This window comes from Sceloporus undulatus, chromosome 2 (assembly GCF_019175285.1).
Source record: "Sceloporus undulatus isolate JIND9_A2432 ecotype Alabama chromosome 2, SceUnd_v1.1, whole genome shotgun sequence".
Lineage (NCBI taxonomy): Eukaryota > Metazoa > Chordata > Lepidosauria > Squamata > Phrynosomatidae > Sceloporus > Sceloporus undulatus.
In genome coordinates, this window is record NC_056523.1 from 278236807 (window position 1) to 278257578 (window position 20772).

Sequence of the window (20772 nt, forward strand, 5' to 3'; positions counted from 1 at the left end):
AGAGTGTGGTGTGTGAGTTTTAAAACTGTGGCCAGAGAGTGTGACCATGGGGGTGGGGGTGGTTTCCAATTGTGGCTTTTGCTCAGTGCCTGTGCCTTTTGTCCTTTTTAGGCTTGAGCTATGGCTCCCAAGCCAAGCGGTGAGAAAAAGAAGAGGGCTCCCTTGTCCTTGGAGGACAAGAAGGAAATCATCGCCAAGCACGAGAGGGGTGTGCGCTTGGTGGACATTGCCAAGGAGTATGGACGAAACCCTTCGACAATTGGCACTGTCCTCAAGCAGAAGGAGGCCATCAGAGCTGTTGTGGCTCCAGCGAAAGGCGTGACGACGATTGCCAAGCAGAGGACACCGAAGCACGAGGGGATGGAGCGCCTGCTTCTCCTCTGGATTAAGGAAAAGGAGCGAGTCGGGGACACTGTGACCACCTCGGTCATCTGTGAGAAGGCCACCAGCATTTTCGAAGACCTGGCCAGCAAGGAGGCAGGTGAAGGAACTTCTTCGCAGGAGGAGCCAGCCACCCCGGACTTCAAAGCATCACGTGGCTGGTTTGAAAGGTTCAGGAGGAGGACCGGAATCCACTCTGTCGTCCGTCACGGCGAGGCGTCCAGCGCAGACCACCAGGCCGCCGAAGCATTCGTCGTCGAGTTCAAGGCCATGGTGGAGGAGGAAGGCTACGTCCCGCAGCAAGTGTTCAATTGCGACGAGACGGGCCTCTTCTGGAAGAAGACGCCTCGCCGCACCTACATCACCCAGGAGGAGAGGAGACTGCCAGGCCACAAGCCTATGAAGGACCGCTTCACACTTGCGTTGTGTGCCAATGCCAGCGGGGACTGTAAGGTCAAGCCCCTGTTGGTGTACCACTCTGAAAATCCAAGGGCCTTCATGGCACAAAACATTCAGAAGGACAGGTTGCCAGTGATGTGGCGTTCCAATGGCCGCGCATGGGTCACACGCCTCCTTTTCGTGGAGTGGATCAACAGTGTCTTCGCCCCGACAGTGAAGCGGTACCTGGAGGAAGAGGATTTGCCCTTGAAGTGCCTCCTCCTCTTGGACAATGCTCCTGCGCACCCGCATGGCCTGGAGAAGGACATCCTCGCGGAGTTCTCCTTCATCAAGGTCCAGTTTCTGCCACCCAACACGACCTCCCTCTTGCAACCCATGGACCAGCAGGTGATTGCCAACTTCAAGAAGATCTACACCAAGCACCTGTTCAAGCGTTGTTTTGATGTGACGGAGAGCACACAGCTGACCCTTCGAGAGTTCTGGAAGCAGCATTTTGATATCGTCGTGTGCTTGAAGATGGTGGACTTGGCCTGGCAGGAGATCACCAGGCGCAACCTGATTGCTGCATGGAGGAAGCTGTGGCCTGATGCTTCTTCCTTGGAAGGGTCACAGACCGAGGGTGCTGAGCCAGGTGAAGAAGAAGAGGTGCACGAGATCGTCTCCATCGCAAGGTCCCTGGGACTCGACGTGGACAACGAGGACGTGGAGGAACTCATCGAGGAGCACAGCGAGGACCTGACAACAGAGGACCTGAAGGCCTTGGCGGCGATGCAACACTCGGCCGTGGATGAGGACGTGCTCCATTTCGACAGGGGCCAGCAGGAGGAGGCTGCGGGGGCATTTTTGCCAACGGCAGAAATTAAAGACATTTTGCGGCAATTCCACAATGTGTCTTCATATGTGGAGAAGCACCACCCTGAGAAGGTGCTCACCAGCCATGCCATTGCCCATTTTGATAATGTCTGCCTTAGCCATTTTAAGAACCTGCTTAAGGGCCGGCAAAAGCAGACATCCTTGGACCAGTTCTTCACTAGAGAGGGAGAACCGTCATCCAAGAAGGCAAAAGGTGACCCTTAAAAAAAAGGTGACCCTTAAAAAAACCACCAATTTTTTTTTTAAACAAATGGTTAACTTTGTTAAATTGGTTGCATTGGCTAACTTGGCTGAATTGGTTAAATTGCTTGAATTGGATAAATTGGCTGAAGTGGTTAAATTGCTTGAATTGGCTGAAGTGGTTAAATTGCTTGAATTGGTTTAAATTTGGCTTTTTGGGCTGCCCCTCTCCTCCTCCTCCTCCTCCTGCCTCACTCTGAGATGCCAGGACCAGATGCCAAGACCAGCAAAGATAAGAAAAAAACTTTTTTTCTTTATCCTTTAGAATGGGCCTGACCATGGGGTTGCATGCTCAGATTTGGGGTTTCTGGCCTTTGGGTTTGGGATTTGGGGTTCTTTGGTCATGGGTGTGATGATTTGAGAGTGTGGGGTGTGAGGTGTGAGTTTTGAAAGTTTGGCCTTGATTTGATGCGGGCCAGAGAGTGTGACCATGGGGTTGCTTTGGTCATGGCTGTGATGATTTGAGAGCTCCTCCTCCTCCTCCTCCTGCCTCTGAGATGCCAAGACCAGCAAAGATAAGAAAAACACTTTTTTTCTTTATCCTTTACAATGGACCTGACCATGGGGTTGCTTTTTTAGATTTGGGGTTCTTTGGTCATGGGTGTGATGATTTGAGAGTGTGGGGTGTGGGGTGTGAGTTTTGCAAGTTTGGCCTTGAATTGATGCGGGCCAGAGAGTGTGACCATGGGGTTGCTTTGGTCATGGCTGTGATGATTTGAGAGTTCCTCCTCCTCCTCCTCCTGCCTCACTCTGAGATGCCAGAACCATCAAAGATAAGAAAAAAACTTTTTTTCTTTATCCTTTAGAAACTTTAGAATGGACCTGCCAGTCATTGTTAAGCTCTTTAGTGCCTCAGGCAACTTGTATTGTAGGGTACTTAGCTTAATAGGCCTCTATTGTACCTTTGTTTTGAGTTGCAGGTTCAGTCTGAGGTCATAGAACGCATTAGTTATTTTCAATGGGAAAAGTGTTTCGGGATACGAAATTTTCGGGTTACGAAAGGAATTGCGGAACGAATTAATTTCGTAACCCGAGGTAGCAGTGTAGTTCTAGGCAGAGAGGATTGGTCCTGTCCACATCCTTGAGCTGAACAAACTGAAAGGTATCTATCGACTGAACAAGTAGGAGCCAACGTTTAATCCACTGAACCTTTATGAATTCTGAAATGCAATTCAGAGCAAAATCGTTGTAATTTTATCTAGGAACCGGTGGGCAGATTTTCACAGTGTGCTGTTGACTGGTTTAAATTCTCCTCTCAGCCAGATTGTAACAGATCCCAGACCGCTTGAAACAGCTCCATTGGACAGTTCTGTGTAGATGCAATAGTGTTAGCCAGCTTTCTTTCTTTTTTGTTTTGTTTGCTGTCCTTATTGCTCCATTATAAGCCTTAAATTTTTAGCTTGTTTTCAGTTGATCTGAGTACTGTGCCCTTATCACTCTAGCCTCCATCTCATTCGTTGATTTCTGCCAGCTCCCTAGAAAATCATAGAACTGGATTAGCTCCACTTTGTGAGAAGGGATTCTTAGGAGCAATTGTGTCTACCACCCTAATTCCAGAGATCAGCAAGGGCATTAACAGAATTGTCTGCAGAGACATAGGAAACCGCCAAGGGCCATTTGGAATCCATCTGGAGCCATATGCCTCCTGGGGCAGGCTATCTTAATCAGTCCCCCATCCCTACATAGACTCTGAGTCCCAGCAAGCCTAAACCTACCCAAAAAGTGATCTACCCATGACAACAGAACAGTGGGAAGCTCCTCCATTCCCAGATCACCATTATCCTATCCTGTATAGAGCTAGATCGTCCAGCAGCATGAGTGGAGGTAGATACCATTTGGGACAGACCAATGGTTGTCATGGCAGACATGAAGTCCAGAGTATTCTCACCATTTAAGACTCTTGCTTTTAAAATATGGAGGAAACCCTGAAGCTCTAGGTGAGAACTTCAAAAGTGGGATCTTTCAAAAGCCTCTTAAGCAATATGATAGAAGATAATATTTTTATTCTTTGCACTTTGTTTCACATTCCCGAGTACAGAGTTTATTTTACCAAGTCTGAGCATGTCAAACTAGGTATACAGTTCTCTTGACGCAACAAACAGTGGCCTGAATCTTTCACAGGCTACATACATTAAAAAAACAAAACACACATTTGCAGCTCAATGTAATTACCACTCCTCATTTAATATCAGTGCGCATAAATATTGTATCAGTTGCATTTAATGGAATACAAATATAAAGTGCTTATTTGTTTTATGGATAAAATAAACAAGTTTCTAGAAATTTTTCAGTAAACTTTGTTCCAGAATCTTCCTAGCCAGGATTCCCTGTAACTCTCCTCTGTTCAAATTACACAATTTTGCAACCAGTTCTGTATGTAAATTCTCAGATTACTGCTAAATTATCTAGCAAATCTGCTCCTCCACTAAACTCAGATGCGCGCACTTGAGAATTTGAGGGGGTACTGTATATACTTGTCTATAATTCTAAAAATACATGTCCCAAAATTGACTTCAAAATCCCAGGTCGACTTATTTATGAATCAGTATGGTAATGTGATAGGATCTCTTTCAGATTTCCCCATGCAGTAGGGAGAGAGTTTCTTTTTCTCTTGGGCTAAGCAGAAAGAGTCCTGGGTGATTGATTGCTGTTAAACAAACAGAGTCCCTCTCTCACTCATGTTGGCTGCTGCTGTCTGGAGAGTCAAGGGTGAAACCAAAGTTGAAACGCAGAAGCAAAAACCCTCAATTAGAGTCCCTCTTGCTGAGTACACACATACACACACAGAAGGCACCTCCAAGTTTTATCCTCAACTTATCCACGGGTCATGGCAAAATCCATAATTTTGACCCCAAAACCTTCCCTCAACTTATTCATGAGGTCGACTTATAGTCAAGTATATATGGTAAATGGTCCCAACTTTAAGAAGAAATGGAAGCACATCTAGAGAAAAAAAATATAAATGATAATACAGGGGTCACTGTCTTTAAAATAAAAAAAATATTGAAATTAATACTTAACATTTAAGTAGTTAGATGCTTCTGATACATTACTGTTACATGCTTTAAAAAAAATTTAGATACAAACTTTATATAAGCTTTAGATAAAGTTAGGTATCTTGCTTGTAGAAATCATTTACATGTATTTATGCAGTTTCTGGAAGAATACATTGGATAATATTTATTGATTACTTTAAATTAAGGCATTTTCAAATGGCATTCTGAGAAATGCTGTTTTATTCCCATAAGCCAAGAAGATCATATGTGCCTAAGAAGAACAGATACATTGTTTTGACAAGTAATCTGATCAAGTATGACACAGAAATCTTACAGGAATTGCATGCATAAAAACTAAAGTTTATTTACAAAAATGACTTTTTCACATGAGAAATGGGAATTTAAATAAGAAGTGCAGGCTGCAATGGTGTTTCTAGATTCTGTGTGTTTTGTAATTCTGTAATTAATTGGAGCAAAAAAAAGTACTGCTTATGAAGCATTTTATATTTGCTGTTTAGCTTCAAGTTGTTTCCAACATTTGGTGATCCTAAGGTGACTCTGTCATGGGGTTTTGGGGAGCTGGGAGTGTGTGACTCACACAAGATTACCCATGGATTTCTATGGCCGAGCAGGAATCAAACCTGGTCTCCAGAGTCATAGCCCAGCACTCAAACCATCACACCACGTTAGATCTGGTTCTACAATGTACTTAGTAGCAATATCTATTTATTTGTTGCATCTTTAAACCACAGTCCAAGATGATTTGTCTGCTCAGATACAGTGTATTAAAAATGTAAAATACAGCAATAAAACAATGATTAGAATACAGATTACATTATTATTATTAAGCTTTATTTATAAAGCTCTGTAAATTTACACAGCTCTGTACATACAATCAATTAAAAATTGATGAAAAGTAAAATGAGCCTGCCAGTGGCATACATTCTAGGAAAAACAGTTAAAAGTAATACATATGTTATTAGATGTTTCAGATGTATAAATGCTTTATTATATGCTTGTTAAGCTTTACATAAACTTCGATAAGATCTTGCTTTCAGAACGGTGTCACTGGAGCTGTACAAACAGCCCCTAAGGAGCGGCATGTAGCCACCCCTTTACTGGCCAGATCGAGGCCGCAGCCACTGCACACCGCGGGCCTTATCCAACCTCCGGAGGGTGGAAAAGGGAGCTGCAAAATGCAGCTTCTTTTTGCGCCCTCTACAGGGCATCACAGCCGTGGCGGCGCACCTTTGTCACACCCTTTTGGCGCTGCATCATCCAGATGCAGCACCAGGGTTGTGCCATGATGCAGCATGCCATCTAGAATGGTGCGCAGCATCATGGCATGAGGGGGACAGAGTCACAGCGTGCGGCGTGCAGTATCATGTTGATGCTCCACTGTGACTCCATTCACAGGCCGGCACTTTGTGCCAGTCTGTACTGGGCCGCTATCTTTTCAATAAGTTATTTATTATGCAAATATATATCTAATATAAATAAAAATGTTGACAATATTATATTAATGTTATCTTCTAAATATTATTATAAATAACATTACAAATATTATATGTTATGCAGTGGGCCCTTGTTATCCCCTGGGGTTTAGTTCTAGGACCCGCTGTGGATACCAAAATCTGTGGATGCTCAAGACCCATTAAATGCAGTGGATAGTAAAATGATAATCCTAAAGTGCCAAATCAAGGTTTGCTTTATGGAATTTATATATATATTTTAATATTTTCAATCCATGGACTTGTGTTGGAACCGGCCGGGACATATACAACCTCCAAAACTGGGACTGTCCTGCTTTTTCGGGACATATGGTAACCCTAATCTATGAGATCAGTGATGTGTTTAGATCTTTTACTCCAAGTTTGAAGTCTGGGAGCCAACGTTTAACACAGAAAGTGTGTGTGTGTGTGTGTGTGTGTGTGTGTGTGTGTGTGTGTGTGTGTGTTTGGGGGTGAATTTCAATAAGTAGAATTAAGATGTGCACAAATTTAGGGTGTAAATTCTCAGAGGGGACCAGTAAATGTGTTAAGCTTCAGAATGCTGCTCCAGTGTTCAGTGGGGACAGGCTGCTGAGAAGACCTCAAGCTTTCCCTCAAGCCCATTGCCGGATGCATCTGCTGTTTCTAGATGAAGATAGACCAGTAAGTCAGTTGCTAAAAAGATATAAGTCTCAAGTTGAATTGAGGCAGTGCATCATTTATTGCCTAGTCAAATCCAAGTCTGGTAATGGAAGTGACTTTAGTCCAAGCCAACCAACTGAAGTCTACATCACTGGAGATCAGTAACAAGACAGTCCCCACTTTCAGGCTTATGATCAGAAATACATTGTATATAGAAGAAAAGCATTGAAGAGCAGAGGGAAAAACAAGTGAACTAATGCACCTGTTCTTAGTTACAAAATTCTTACGGTGAACAGTTTAAATGGAAAAATCTTAGGAAGAAGAGCTAAATGGACTCCCCCCCCCCCAATCTCTCCTTCCCCTGCAGCCTGATGTAAAAGGTGCTGCCAGGAGATAGTTGAAGGGGGGGGGGGAGCTCAATGAAGCTGGTCTTAAACTGTTAAGTATATTTCCTCTTTTAAAGTCTTTAGCAGTTTAACACTCAAATTTTCAAATATAGGATCAATCCATACAAAGTTGAAATTTACAAATGTTCTGTTTTTATTGTCTAATTTAGCACATGGAAATGGAGTGGGGAGGTGAATATTCTCTTGATGCTTCTAATTTGGATTGTTTATTAAACATACTTCCTGGAGAACTGGAATTTCAACAGATACTTGGTGATATTGATGAGAAAATAAAGAAAAATACCTCTAGGTAAGCTTTTACCATTTCTTATAATTTTCGAAAGTTTATATTTCATATAATTAAAAAGGTTATCTTGGTGGTTTACAAATAAAATATATGTTTATAACTTGTGTATTGTATATAATGCATGTGTATATCATGTATATAATAGATCTGTTGGCACTACTAATTAAAATGTAGCTCTTTTTTGGCTTTGACCCCTATACGTGAGGGACCACCTCTTCCTATATATGCATATATATTGATGTCTATATATTGTGTCCCATCAGTGGGGTCAATACATTGTGGGAGGGTGTGTAGGAGAATATCCTCTGCTATAGCAGTTGCAAAACATCATTCCCAATTCGCACCAACACAATAATGTCATTCCGGCACCAAGAAGAACATGGTTCTTTATTAAAACCTTTGGATTTATTACAGTCACATCTGTACATATGCATAACTTGTCTCATTTTTTTAAACTGGCTTTAAACTGTCTTGTTTTAGTTTGCCAACTTGTTTAATATGTTTTTAGTTATTTTGAATTTGTTAAATTTATTTGATTGTATGTTGAATGCAGCCCTAAGATTGTTTATATAGTCAGACATCCATATCTGCAAGTTTGCCATTCACGGAACTGGGCATCTGCAGATGGGAAAACCTCTTGTCCCCAATGGCTGTGAATGCACAAGGCTGTGCTGGTGGGTGTACGCACGTTGCACCACCATTAGGAAGAATGGCATTTGAGGTCCCGGTTTTTTTGTATCCACAGGGAACGGGGGTCAAGAACGGATCCCTCACGGATATAGTGTTCCAACTGTACAGTTCTCTCTCTTCATATCCATAGGGGTTCTGTTTCAGACCCTCTGTGGATAGCAAATAAAGCAGGAACTCAAGTCCCATTCTCCCCGAGGACAGTGTGATGCACATACAACTGCACTGGCATGCCTACCTGCCCATGCGGCCATTGGGAAGAATGGATGGGCTATCCGTGGATGCTGCAGTCCACAGATGGCAAGCCTACAGTTGGGGGGGGGGCTGACTGTATATAGGGCAGGATTTTAATCACAAATTAAGTTAATAAGGTAACAAAGAGATTTAACTGAGCTAGAGCCATGAGCAGAGCCAAACCAATCAAGGTGAAGCCTCAACTACTCAAGGAGGGTCAGGTTAAACATGATCCAAGGTCAGGCATTGATAGATAATCATAACAAGAACCTATATCAGGCAGAAACAGAGCTCATGATTAGCTGCTGTCCTCAGGATAAGGTGTATAGTGCCAAGCTGTTTGGGCCCCACCTAGCATTTAGGTTTTGACAACAGCGGGTTTCCCTTTGTCCAGAAGCCCCCATGTTTGAGAGGGCCTTTGACTGTGAGGAATCCTTTCTTGTACGCAAATAATTCTCTTGAAGCTTTTAGGTGAGCCTGCATATTAATTCCGTGCTGTTCTCACAAATCGAAAGGGGCCACAGCTTCCTCTTCTTACTAGGATTATGGTGCCTCAATTTAAAAGGGAAAACTCCTATATCTACATAGTTTCTTAATCTGTATGGGCAGATGCCTCCTTACATTTTAATGGAAGCTTGAACTTGTCCTCATTGGAGAAGTTCCTAGGTGGAGATGCAGAAAAACAATCCATCTTCTGCGTACAGACAGTCAGTTTCACCAAACTTAGAAATATGAGAAAGAAACAGGGAAATGAGATTCAGTATAAGTAACTGAAATAAGATGAATACTGTATTGTGCCAGAAAAAAAAATGCAGCATTCACATATATAGCAAAGGAAAATGAGGAGGCTTCAACATCCAGGATAAAAACTACCTTGAACATATTTGTGTCTCCTCTCTATATGCAGGTACCTTCCACTAACACACAAGCATATATGTTAGTAGCCTGTATCAACTTGCATTTTGCTATCAGCAATGTAAGAAAAATTATTTATTTAAATGGTCTGAGTGAACATTATAGTGGTACAGACACTACCTACTTTGATAATGCTAAATTTTATAAGTACATCAATCGTCCATAACCATACTAATGTGAACAAGTCATTTTGTAATACAGGGTTGAGTCTCCCTTATTCGAAATGCTTGGGACTAGAGGTGTTTTGGATTTCAGATTTTTTTTTAAATACTTGTATTACATATACACACACAATGGGGCTGAATGTACAGCCAAAAGGCCCATGTTCTCCCTGTCCTGGCAACATCCATACAGATGATGCAGGCCAATAGCCCTGGGCTGGGATTGGCCAGTCCAGACACCAATCCAGTAATTCTGGACCAATCCTGGCCCAAACAGCCCTCTATGGCTGAGTTTCCTGGAAACCCAGCTGCAATACTTGGCAGATGACACAGCCTTGTGCGTCCCTTATCAGCTGCTGCTGTGACATCTACTCTGAAGGTCCCCACTGTGATCTGTGATGTTGGAAGGGGGCTCCTGTCCATATGAGTGTAGTCAGGTGCCTCATTTCTGCCCGTATGGGTCATGGTACGGACCTTCAGAGCAGACATGGTGGTGGCTCCACAGTGCAGCAGCGGGTGGGCATCTCACCACCTGCCCGTTGCCACACCAACCTGTGGACAGGACTAGGTTGGAACTATATATTGCCCATCTGTATAGGCCCAGTAAAATATCTTAGAGGTGGGACCTAAGTCTAAAGGCAAAATTAATTTAAGTTCCATATACACCTTATACACATAGCCTAAAGGTAATTTTATACACTATTTTAAATAATTTTGTGCATTACACAAATAATAATAATAATAATAAGTTTAATTTATATCCCGCCTCTCCGAAAGGATCAAGACAGGTTACAACATAAGATGCATAAATGAAATACATAAATACATACATAAATAAAATACATAAATCCCCTTATCCCTCATCCTTAAACTAATCCACATAAATACAAAAAGAAAAAACAACATTATAAAGAGTTTAAATCAGATTAAAATAGTCACAAGTAGGGCAAGACATCTTGGGGAAGACATTAGGCAATCCATATCCGTGGAGTTGGGTCGATCAATCAGGGAAGGCCTACTGGAAGAGATCCATCTTGACGGCAAGTCATTCCATAATATTGGAGAGGCAGATGAGAAGGTCCTCTGGGTAACTGCAGCCAAACTGGTCTTCATTGACTGCATCTCTCTTAAATGTAATGTCACAGCTTTGTGAATCAGAATAGCTCAACAGTTCATCTAAATCTGCTGCTATTACGAATATGTTTACAAACTAATGTGAATGATCGCCAATGACTACAATTCAATCCTATACGGGACACTATAGTTCAATAATTTGCTCCTGTATTGATAGGAAGATTAGGCAGATTAATTTCAAACGATTTAGCTGTATTAAAAATGACTATGCCTCATCACAGTAAACTAAGAGATTCTGACTGCAGCAGTTCTTCAGCATTTGATTAAAAGCACACATGTTACAGGCCACATCATAATGTTTTGTATGTGATCAGCCATATTTTTAAAATACATGTATCAAAGACTTTTATTTATTTATGCTATTTTTAGGTCACCCTACAACAGAAAGTGTTTGGAGCATTTTATAGACTAAAACAATACGAGTAAGAAATCACATTATAATGCAATACTATAAAATTCTGAAAACACACCAGTTGAGATCAAAAGAAATCACTTTCCAGCTGAACAAATATAAAAGGTATAAATGCATGACTTCTAGTACATGAATAATTTATGAATTACAAATAAATAAAATATTATTGAATCTAGTTGTTGAGGAGAAGCCAATTACAATAATATTCTTGAATTAGCTTATTATTATCATTTATTGAAATACTGATTTATCTCCTCAGGCTGCTAGGGCCCCTGAGATGGTGTGCAGCAGATAACAAGCAAAAAACAAACAAACAAACATTATTAGTCATCTTTTTTTTTTTTAAATTCCACACAGTACCAAAACCCAACCCTTATTTTAAGGATTGAAAACTTTGTAGTCTTTGATCCTTAAAGACAGTGCAGGATTGGGTGCCATCCAGAAATTCAAAAGGATGGTCCTGCCTAGCATTTCTTGAAAGGGAGTTCTACAACTGAGGTGGTATTACAAGGAAGGCAGCAACTTCTACTACTTAGTTTCCCTAATGTAGAAAAAGAAAAAGAAAAATAGGCTTAATATGCCTCCAGCAAATAAAATGCCAATAAATTAAAGTATCTTTTAATTAAAGATAAAGCGATTGATCTTTGGCCTTACCTGTATTCATGACAAAAGGCTGCCATCAGAACTACAGTGGTACCCCGGGATACGAATGCGCCGCCTTACGGAATTTCCGGGTTACGAAAAAAATCCATAGAAAAAAACTGTTCCGGGTTACGAAGGTTATTTCGGGTTACGAAAAAATTTTTGGTGCTTTTCGGCGCTTTTTCGCACGAAATCGCGGCTTTCGCTATTAGCGCCTATGGCTTTTTCGGCTTACGAAGGATTTCGGGTTACGAACGCGGCGGCGGAACGAATTAAATTCGTAACCCGGGGTACCACTGTACATAGAATAGCTTCCAGTCAGCAAAGGAGTCAGGCAAGACTGCATACTATCACCTTATCTAATTAACCTGTAATGCAGAAAATATCGTACACAGAACAGGCTTAGACTTGGGCAGGAAGAGTGAAGATCGGAGGAAGGAATATTAGCAACCTAAGATATGCAGAGGATACAATACTACTAGCAGAAACCAAACAAGGAACCTGGAACAATTACTTAAGAAGGTCAAGGAGGAAAATGCCAAGGTAGAATTAATGCTGAATAAAACAAAAGAAAACAAATAGAAAACAAAAACAATGACCATAGAAAGACTAAAAGAATTCATCCTAGATAATGAGGAAATTGAAATACTGTAGTGTCAAGGAATTCTCGTATCTTGGATCAAATATTGATCAAAACGGGGACTGCAATCAAGAAATTAGAAGATGAATAGGAATGGCAAAGGCAGCTATGAAGTAACTGGGTAGGATCCTAATGTGTAAAAATATAGGTCTGAACACCAAAGTGAAGATTGTTGAAGCCATTGTATTCCCCATCACCATGTAAGGATGTGAGACCTGGACAGTGAAGAAAGCTGATAGAAAGCAAATTAACTCATTTGAGATGTGTGGAGGTCTTTAAACAGAGGCTGGATGGGCATCTATCAGGATGCTTTGATTGAGAGTTCCTGCAGGATTGTATAGATTTTATCTTTTTTTAACTCTTCTTGCATTCCACCGCTTCATTTTGTTTTAATAAAACTATTGTGTTTTTTTTAAAAAATTCCCCATAGACTTTTTTGCTTTCAAACCTTTAAAGGTCATAACCAACACCTTGTGCTGCACCCGGAAACCAATAGGCAGCCAGTGGAGTGATTTTAAAACCGGTGTAATGTGGTCATGTCTAGATTTTCCCATGACCAGCCTGGCTGCCATATTCTGTACTAGCTGAAGTTTCTGGAGAAGGCACAAGAGTAGCCGCATGTAGAGTGCATTGCAGAAGTTGAGTCGTGAGGTTACCAGAGCATGTACCACAGTTACCAGGTCCCCCGGATCCAGGAAAGGACACAGCTGGCGTATCAGCTGAAGCTGATAACAAGCACTTCTGACTGTCACATTTACCTGATTTGTCATCTGGAGTGACGAGTCAAGGAGCACCCCCAGACTGCAAACACAGTCCTTAGAGGAGAGTGTGACCCCATCTAGGACTGGAGGTTGTACCACAATACTTGGATTAGGGGCTCCTATTGTGAGTACCTCCATTTTGTCTGGATTCAGTTTTAGTCTCTTTTTCCTCTTCCAGTCCATAACCGCTTCAGGACATTCATTGAAAGGAGAAACACCATCTGGAGTCGAAGCTGAAGACCGAGACATGGAGAAATATATCTGGGTGTCATCAGCATACTGATAACACCCCGCCCCATGTCTCTGAATGATCTTTCCCAGCAGCTTCATATATATATTAAATAGCATCCGGGACAGAGTGGTGCCTTGAGGGACACCACAGTTAAGCTCTTTTTTTGAGGAGCAACTGTCCCCGAGCATCACCCTCTGGAATCTTCCCGAGAGGAAGGAATGGAACCACTGCAATGCAGTGCCTCCAATTCCTAACTCTCTCAGGCAATCCAAGAGGATGTTATGATCTATTGTATCAAAAGCCACTGAGAGGTCTAATAGCACCAACAGAGTCACACTACCCCTGTTGATGGCTAGATGGAGGTAATCAGCCAAGGTAACTATGGCGGTCTCAACTCCATATCCTGTCCTGAAGCCAGTTTGAAAGGGATCTAAATAATCAGTTTTATCCAAGACAACCTGGTGCTGAAGGGCGACGGCCTTCTGGATCACTTTGCTCAGAAATAGCAAATGAGATACAGTTGTATAGTTGTTTCTAAGGGGTCAAGGGAAGGTTTTTTCAGGAGAGGTCTAATGACTGCTTCCTTCAGACAAGATGGCATATGACCTTCCCTAAGGGATGTGTTGATGATGTCTCTCAAAAACATCATCTAGGCATCTTCCCCCTGGACGGCCAGCCAAAATGGTCAAGAATCAAAGGGGCACGTCGTCTTCTTCACACTACCAAGAAGCTTGTCCATGTCACCGGTACTCACAGACCCAAACCAATCCACTAAAATCTCATTTGCGAAGTTTCTGGACACCTCATCAGTTGGTTCTGCTGTAATACTGGCATCCAAGTCAGCTCTTATATGGGAGATTTTATATGCAAAATGGTTATTAAACGTGTCACAGCAGGCTGTTGTTGGGCTAAGCAAAGGATTCTGACAAGGTGGTACCTGGATCAGTTCCATTTCCACCCTAAACAATTCCGCTGAATGGGAATTTGAAGACGCAATATGTGCAAAGGAGAAGGAATTCTTTGCTGCACGTTTTGCCTCTCCATAGGAACGAAGAAATTTCCCATGGCGAGTCTTGTCAGATAAGAGTTGAGTTTTCCGCCAGTCATGCTCTAGTCATTGTCCAGCCTGCTTCATTTCTCTAAGCTCAGTAGTGTACTGAGATTGATGATTAGATTTTATTTATTTATTTTTATCCCGCCTTTCTCCCAAAATGGGACCCAAGGCAACGAACATATATAAACATAAGTTAAAATTGTACAATTAAAATAATAAAAATATAAAAATTACAAATATAATTTTTTTAAAATATACAGAGTTAAAATTAAAAAGTCCAAGTCCAACCCTCTCATTTCCCATTAAACCAAACCTGCCAGATCTCAAAAGACCTGTTTAAATAAAAATGTCTTTGCCTGCCTACGAAAGGCCAGCAGTGAGGGGGCCAGCCTAGTCTCCCGTGGAAGGGAGTTCCACAGGGAAGGAGCAGCCACTGAGAAGGCAAGCCTGGGATGGTGGTGGGACTGAGAGAAAGCCTTCTCCTGAAGGTCTTAGGGCTCTAGTTGGTTCATATGGGGAGATATGGTCTTTCAAATAGTCTGGACCTAAGCCGTGTAGGGCTTTATAGGTCATAACCAGCACTTTGAATTGTGCTCGGAAACGAACCAGTAGCCAGTGAAGCTGTTTCAATACAGGAGTTATATGCTCCCTGTAACTGGCTCCGGTCAGCTTTCTGGCCGCAGCATTTTGGACTCGCTGAAGTTTCTGAACAGTTTCCAAAGGCAGCCCCACATAGAGTGTGTTACAGTAGTCCAAACGGGATGTAACCAAAGTATGTGTCACTGTAACCAGATCTGACATCTCAAGGTGGGTTGGAAAGGACACTTGGGAGTGATTCTGTCGATAGCCTTGATAAGATCGTTATTCCAAGTATTAACCAAGGTTTCGACGGAATCACCAGCATTAGTAACTCTTAAACCCTTTAAGGCTTTCTGGAATTCTACTGGTTCCATTAGCCTTTGAGGGTGGACTATTCTAATGGATCCTCCACCCCCAAGGGAGCGAACAGTGGTCTTCAGTCCATGACAGTGCAAAATTATGATATATTTTTGTATGAAATATTTTGGTAATTTTCGTGTAAACATGTTGCTCTATATGTTATAGAGGTAATTGTGGAAATTTTAAATGGTTTTAATTATTTTTGCGGTTTGATGGCTATAACCTGTATTTCATTGTCATGAATAAACTGGACCATGACAATACAGAGGTATTAATTACCTTCTCCTACGGATATTCCTGTTCCATACTAAAGACTGCATCAAGTGTATGACCTGCATAATGCGTAGGCCCAACGACCAGTTGAGATAGGCGCATGGATTCCATGAGCTCCCAAGCCGCACCAGTTAGATTTGTCAAGTTGGTCTTCAGTGGAATGTTGAAGTCACTCAAGACTAAAAGTCTGGGCGACTCCAACAGCAACTCTGAAACCAACTGTGTCAGCTCGGTTAAGGAATCTGTTAGACAACTGGGTAGACGTTCCGGACCCCCCGCGTAAGGGAAAAAAATGCAGATGTTCAAGCCCCATTCAAGTGAATGGGGCTTGTGCCTGCGGTGGTACATGGTGTGTGCCACAGGCACGTGCACCATTGCCTTTTCCGGCATGTGGCACTGCTCCTTCCGGCGCGGTTCCTAGCGTATGCTGGAAGCCATGTAAGGCACACCCGCGTATGATGCAAGTGTACTGTACTAACAAAATCCCTAATCTATATCTAGTCCTTAGGCCTAGGTACATACACTGGAAGTGGTCTGTTTTCCAGATAGATATCCTGGTCAAGGTAAGATTGGTTCTGTAGACCAAGGCCACTCCGCCCACTTCCCCTTACTTGCTCCCATACAGCATACCTGGCTAAGAGAGCCTGCACCCAAGTAAAGGCACTATCATTCTCCAGCTAGGTTTCTGTAAAGCAATCCTGATTGGCTTTCTCATCTATACGTAGGTCGTAAATAATATGAGTTTTATTTCTGATCGATCTGGCATTGCAGAGGAGCAAGGAAAAGTTCCATGGTATGGTTGATACACTCTCCAAACTATTTTGGACAACAGAGTGAACTGAAGGAGAGATAGAAACAAGGCAAATAGTAAGGTTGGTTTTTATATAATTACTACCAGCCAAAGGAGATGGGGTTTATAGTTGTAGTGTCCCTGCAGAGAAGATATTTCAGTGTCATATGTATTTCTTTGCCATATTCCTGATACTGGAAAACTATGGGAGGATGCTGTCAGTTTGCCTGCTCATCCCTGTTAGCCCAACTAACAGAATAGTTTAAATCTCAAAGTATGGTTGCATATACAGTAGTTTATTGCAAAAACAATAGTTGGAACCTCATTTTATGCTGCATTTTCTAAAACTACCACATGAAACCAAAACGGGAAAAGTATGTAAGACCCATTGAGACACACTACTTGTGCCTGTGAACACATCCATAGAGAATCCCTTGGAAACACAGAAATATCAGGCATGTCCAATTGTTTTGAAAAATATAACTTGATGGTTAAGCCCCATTGTGTTAGGACACACCTGTAGTCTTATGTATTTGTAGCATCAGGGAAATAGTAGTGTTGCTGATATGATAAATTAAACAATTGCAAAATATTGTATATCCCATTGAATACCTAGATGTAAAGGGATATGTTTTTTTTAAAATGAAAATATGTTTTTGCTTTTCGTTTAGCGTGGAACAGTGTCTTAAAGAGCTGCAACTGGAAATAAATGAAACTTGTTCTGATGAGTTGCTACAAGACACATCTGACTGCCTTCAGTGGTTAAATAATTGCAGTTTCAGCTCAATAAAGCCTTTGTCAACACCTCATGGAGAATTGATCAGATTTCTCCAAACAATGGTGAGCGAGCAATCTTTATTTTATGACATAGTTGAGTGTTGCTTGTAATTGAATACAAATGTTAATACATTATTTTTTTGTGTTTGATATTTGCTAAGAGAATGTTGGGCAATTATGTATGGTTATTGTTATTACTGATAGTATAATATGTGTGACAGAATGATGGACTGTGAAAACTGATTGTGAAGCTCACTGATTGGCCTCAGACAGGTCAACAACAAGGAGTGTTGTGGCAGGCTTAACGTTTTAAAAGTTTGGCATAATTTAGATACATTAGTTAATGCACTAGCAACTTCCAGTTTAGAGTATTGTAATGCATTGTACCTGGGCTACTCTTGAAGATGATTTGGCAACCCAACTATGGAATGCCTTTCTCTTAGAGACCTGATTGACACTGAATAAAAACATATCTTTGGATCTAATTGGTTTTATCCAAATCTGCATGTGTTGTAGTTTTTAATTGTTTTACATGTTTTAGTCTGTTTATTTTTTTAGTGTTTTGTATTATTTAAATTCATGTTATTGTATGTTTATTATTTATGAGATTATATAATATAAGAAAATATATAAATATTCTGTTTTAATTTATAAAAAGTTTTATGGACTCCAGCCTACTTCATCAGTTGTATAATCCATGAAAGCCAAACAAAACTTTTTTTCATTTTTAAGGTATCAGAAGACTCTAGTTTTGCTACGGCAGAATGGCTTGTCAACCCTTTCTTGAAATTCAAACAAGATGCTATCTCTCAAACAAAATAAAGATAGTACGGGTACAAGAAATACTGGGATCTTTTATAAGATTATCTTTGAGGACAAATTGTCCACCACAGGACTGTAAAAATATACAATGGAAAAGTAGATAAATATTGCCTAGAAAGAAACAGAGAGAACATGTTCAAAATACAGTGTTTGAACTTTAAAGTGCAGAATGATTTACTGTTTTTGAAACCAACAAAAAGCTTATTGGCAAAGAGATTAGTCACTAGAAAGGGACATATCTTTAGTGGATTTCAGGGAGAATATTATCCTGTTTGGATAGTTCTATACAGTTGGCAGAGAATATGTTTACAGAACAGTTTCTTTTGCTGGTTATTCATTGAAAAGAGAAGGCTCCTGTCACTTAGTGGTCATTCACATTACAAAATAACCCGGTCTGGAATGATTTAACCACTGAAAGCAGTCAGATGTGTCTTGTAGAAACTCATCAGAACAAGTTTCACTTATTTCCAGTTGCAGCTCTCTGAGACACTGTTCCATGCTAAAGGAAAAGAAAAACACATTTTTAAAAAAACACATATCCCTTTACATCTAAGTATTCAATGGGATATACAGTAGTTTTTTGTGGGTTTTTCGGGCTATGTGGCCATGTTCTAGAAGAGTTTCTTCTTGACATTTCACCAGCATCTGTGGCTGGCATCTTCATAGAATGCTTGCCTGGAAAAAGTTGTGTGTGTGTGTGTGTGTATACATACATACACACATATACATATACATATACGTATACACTGTGTGAGCCTGGGAATGTAGGAGTGATTTGCATATGTATTGTTCTGTTGCTGATGGCAGGCCTCAGGCTGGGAGGCTAATACAAAAAAGGATTAGTGTCTGCTAATTGGTGATCATTATCTGCTGGGAGAGCCCCTAACACTGAGTGGTTTCCCATTTGCATTTGCTGAGTCCTCATTTTGCTATTCTTCAGGACTGGTAGCCAAATTTTGTTCACTTTAAGGGTTTCTTCTTTCCGGTTGAAATTATCCAGATGTTTGTGGATTTCAATGGCTTCCCTGTGCATACTGACATGGTAGTAGTTGGCATGGTCCAGAATTTCAGTGTTTTCAAACAGTATTTTTATGCTCAGGATGGTTTGTGGCATGTTCTGATACTTCTGATTTTTCTGGCTGGCCCAATCTGCAGTGTCTCTTGTGTTCCTTGATTCTTGTGTGCACACTGCGTTTGGTGGTCCTTATGTAGATTTGTCCGCAGCTGCATGCGAACCCCACTTCTTGGACGATGAACTGAAGCACCTGGACCGGGCTCTACAGGCTAATGGTTATTCCAGCTCAGACGTCAGAAGGGCTGCCAGGCGCAGGAAAACCCAGAGAAGTGAAGACAAGCAGCCACCAAAAGGGAAGGTATTTTTACCATACATCAAAGGAATCACAGACAGAATAGGCAAAGTGGTGAGGAAGCACAACCTTCAAATGGTTCACAAACCGATGAAGAAAATCCAGCAATGCTTCACTCAGCCAAGGACCAGAGAGACCCTCTCACAGCCGCAGGAGTTTACTGCATACCATGCAGCTGTGGACAAGTCTACATAGGTACTACCAAACACAGTGTGCAAACAAGAATCAAGGAACATGAGAGACACTGCAGACTGGGCCAGCCAGAAAAATCAGCATTAAGGTATACCAAATATAAGGCATACCAAATATACTTGACTATAAGTCAACCTCATGTATAAGTCGTGGCAGGTTTTGGGGCCAAAAATTATGGATTTTGATATGACCAATGGATAAGTCAAGGGTAAAACTCACGGGCATGTAACAAAGGATCTAAAGGAGAAAGTAAAGGGAAATGGTACCAAAGAGCTTAGAAAATTCCAGCAGGCACAATTGTTTGTGTTCAAGGCTGGATGGATGAGAGACCAGGGCAGATTACACTCTTACCTTCCACCAGGAGATAGTTTCTTTATTAAAATAAGTGTTAAAGTACAGCACTTATATTGACCTGTGGATAAGTCGACTCTGTTTTTTGAGCTCAGTTTTTAGACTAAAATTTCTAGACTTATACATGAGTATTTACAGGAAATTAAAAAGTACATTAACAAGAACAAAAAATAGAAATAAACATTCACTGTAAATGAGCACTGTAATCATTCAGCCTTAGCCCAGTTTAAATGCCAAAGGACTGTCTAAATAATTAAAAAATGTTCATTGGAATGAGGAGGGAGCCAGTTTAGCTTCCCTTGTCAGAGAGTTCAAGAGCTTGAAAGTGGCCACCAAAATAATCCTCTCTTGCTTCCCAATCAAATATACCTCCAGTGACGGTGGCACTCCCTTGAAGATCTTAACAAGGGACAGGGTTGTATGGGAAATAACATGGGCCCATTTTGTATAGGACTTCAAAGACATGAACTGCACTTGGAATTGTGCCCAGAAACAAGACTAGTAGCCAATGAAGCTACAGTGGTGCCTCGGGTTACGAAATTAATTCGTTCCGCGGCGCCATTCGTAACCCGAAAAGCATTCGCAAGCCGAAGCCCCATAGGCGCTAATAGCGAAAGCCGCGATTTCGTGCGAAAAAGTGCCGAAAAGCACCAAAAATTTTTTCGTAACCCGAAA

At 41.3% G+C, this 20772-nt stretch overlaps 1 protein-coding gene across 6 annotated transcripts in view; it reads left to right on the forward strand.

The window, feature by feature from the left end:
* The window catches only part of KIAA0825 (KIAA0825 ortholog), a 250061-nt gene that overhangs the window by 12953 nt on the left and 216336 nt on the right, over window positions 1–20772 (forward strand). For all 6 annotated transcript variants that reach the window (XM_042449195.1, XM_042449197.1, XM_042449196.1 and 3 more), the window contains exons 2-3: window positions 7578–7717; window positions 17260–17428. In XM_042449195.1, coding sequence (XP_042305129.1) covers window positions 7581–7717; window positions 17260–17428 — 306 coding nt within the window. In that variant the 5' untranslated portion in view covers window positions 7578–7580. The remainder of the gene's footprint in view (window positions 1–7577; window positions 7718–17259; window positions 17429–20772) is intronic.